Raw genomic sequence first — 2,385 nt, forward strand, 5'->3', positions numbered from 1 at the left:
TGTATTTACATCTTATATCAAAATGCTCTATTTAACAAATCACATATCAATGTCCATCCTCAAATACAAAGGAAGATTTTTCTAAGATATCTAATATCCAAGTTGGATACAAGCTTCTATTACTGCTCCAAAATCTCTCCCTAAGTTTGATCACACTTTAACAACTAGTCTAGTGCCAATGGGGAATTGCATTATATTTCAGAGAGCTGTTGATGAAGGGTTGGATATAAGTGTGTGCATATGTGTTGGTATGTGCATTTGATTAATAAACTGAATAAGGATGCGATGATACAAATGATTCTGACCTTGCAAGCAACCATATCTTGATGGTATCCATGGAAGGGGAAACACTTTGGATACTGGGCTGAGCCTAACCATCTATTGTATTCAAGTGTTAACAGGGCGAAAGTCAAGGAGAAGACCAATTAAATGTGGACCAAGAACTAAAAGGTGATACAAGAAAGTAAGGCACGTGGATTGAAGTGATCAAAGAGCATGTACAAATTTCATACATATTTTTATAGAGTTTATTGTTAAAGCATTATTGAAATTTGGCCTTGACAAATATACATATCCATGATGTAGAATTGGTTTAGCTGAAGAGGGCACCAACGAGAAGCGATAGGAAGGCCATTTCAGCGAGGGCCATTGGGGTCATATGATCAGCTGCGCCTGATGCTGGGGATGGGGCAGGGGATCCACTCTGGGCCATCACGCTATCAGCACTCAGAATAGCACACACCACCAGAGCCATAGCTACCGATCCCTTCAAGGGAGGGAAAGCCATTGTTTTCTTGTAGAGACAAAGCCCTGTAAAATCAAAAACCGACCAAACAAGAAAACAAAACAAAACAATGAGTAGAGCAGACGATAGCAATCTCTCTCGCTCTCTCTCTCTCTCTCTCTCTCTCTTACACACACACAAAAACCCATCTAGATTTCTTAGCTTTCTTTGATCTTGCTTGATCATGTCAATACACACACACATATGTATATATATATGGACCAGCAACAGATGCAGGAAGCGCAAATAAAGTTGAGATAGCTGCAGCAAATCCCTCTCTCTCTCTCTCTCTCTGTCTGTCTGTCTGTCTGTCTCTACACACACACGCGCGCACACACACAGAAAGAAAGAGGCCAAACGATCTCACACTCTGCAAGACGATTAACGAGCGAGTTGTAAAAATGTGCAGTACGCTTGGAAAACTGTGGAGACTTGCTGCAGCCGTTATATAGTGTAGAGATTGCCGTGAGCCTTGGGAGGAGTGCGATGCGGGCGGGCGGGCGGGCGGGCGGGCGGCTTTGCAGGATCCGCAAGCGTGGAAGGGGTTGGCACGTCGCCTCGTTGTTTTATAATTACACAAGCCCCTGTTGAACAAGTCCAAAATTTCAAAACTAACCCAACGTTGGGCTGCAAAACCCTTACAATATGCATCATCCTCACCATGGGGTGACGAGATATTATTGAACCAGTATTTTCTTCATATTCTCTCCCAATAGTAACCTTTTCTAAGATGAAGCAAACCCAACCTTTCTAGAACCGTAGTTCACTGCATCACTTTGACAAAAGTGTTTTAAACCAATCCTATCTATAGATGTTATGTATATTTACACATGTCTTTTTCTTATTCACATAGGTGACATTCATGTGTACACGTGCAAGCGCACATGGGAAAGAGAATAATTTGCACTTTAACCTTAGTGCTTGTATGCATGCATGTGTGTGCAAAAGAGAGAGAGAGACAGAGAGAGAGAGAGAGAGAGAGAGAGAAGAACGTGGGAACATGGGAGCATGCCCTCTCACTTAGGCTTTTTAAGCTATTAAATATTTAAGGCAAGCTTCACATTCTATTTTTTATTAGGCTTGTCTATTCCCTCTTAGTTATTAGTCTTAGTCAATCGAGAGAGAGAGAGAGAGAGAGAGAGAGAGAGAGAGAGAGAGAGAACATGGGAGCATGCCCTCTTATTTAGGCTTCTTAAGCTATTAGATATTTAAGGCAAGCTTCACATTCTTTTCTTTATCAAGCTTGTCTATTCCTTCTTAGGTATTAGTCTCAATCAAAAAGGTTACACATAGCATCCTTGCCTCCCTTCATGCTGTAGGAAGCCTAATTTCTTTTAAAAAAAACCCCATATCGCTTGCATGTGGAGAGTATTAAAAAATAGCTCCACATAGATGGTTCACACACACACACACACATATATATGTATGTGTTTATACACACACACATACATGTGTATACACACACACACACACACACACATGTAAGTATACACTTGTACATGTATGTGTGTGTGTGTGTATATGTATATTTATATATGTATGTATGTATGTATACATCGATCAAAGGTAAATATTTATCACCTCTTCTATAAGCTAGAAAA

At 40.5% G+C, this 2,385-nt stretch overlaps 1 protein-coding gene across 1 annotated transcript; it reads right to left on the reverse strand.

Moving 5' to 3' along the window:
• Positions 1–486: 486 nt before the first annotated feature.
• LOC147608277 (uncharacterized) lies at positions 487–1,447 on the reverse strand. The gene is made up of 3 exons (XM_086789058.1): positions 1,427–1,447; positions 1,152–1,341; positions 487–810 (listed from the first exon to the last, which is right to left on the reverse strand). Exons 1-3 carry the CDS (start codon positions 1,445–1,447, stop codon positions 593–595), a joined length of 429 nt encoding a protein of 142 aa, XP_086645184.1. The 3' UTR covers positions 487–592.
• Between the last annotated feature and the right edge of the window lie 938 nt (positions 1,448–2,385).

The sequence above is a fragment of the Cibotium barometz genome, chromosome 53 (genome assembly GCF_041138505.1).
Source record: "Cibotium barometz isolate CiBa-2024 chromosome 53, ASM4113850v1, whole genome shotgun sequence".
Lineage (NCBI taxonomy): Eukaryota > Viridiplantae > Streptophyta > Polypodiopsida > Cyatheales > Cibotiaceae > Cibotium > Cibotium barometz.

What these genes read in the sequence shown, in the direction of transcription:
- LOC147608277 (XM_086789058.1), bottom strand. Translation starts at nt 1,447, where the DNA reads ATGGTGAGGATGATGCATATT. An exon ending in TGGTGAGGATGATGCATATT is followed by an intron (nt 1,342 to 1,426) that starts GTAAGGGTTTTG and finishes TAAAACAACGAG; the next exon opens with GCGACGTGCCAACCCCTTCC. An exon ending in CGTTAATCGTCTTGCAGAGT is followed by an intron (nt 811 to 1,151) that starts GTGAGATCGTTT and finishes TTGATTTTACAG; the next exon opens with GGCTTTGTCTCTACAAGAAA.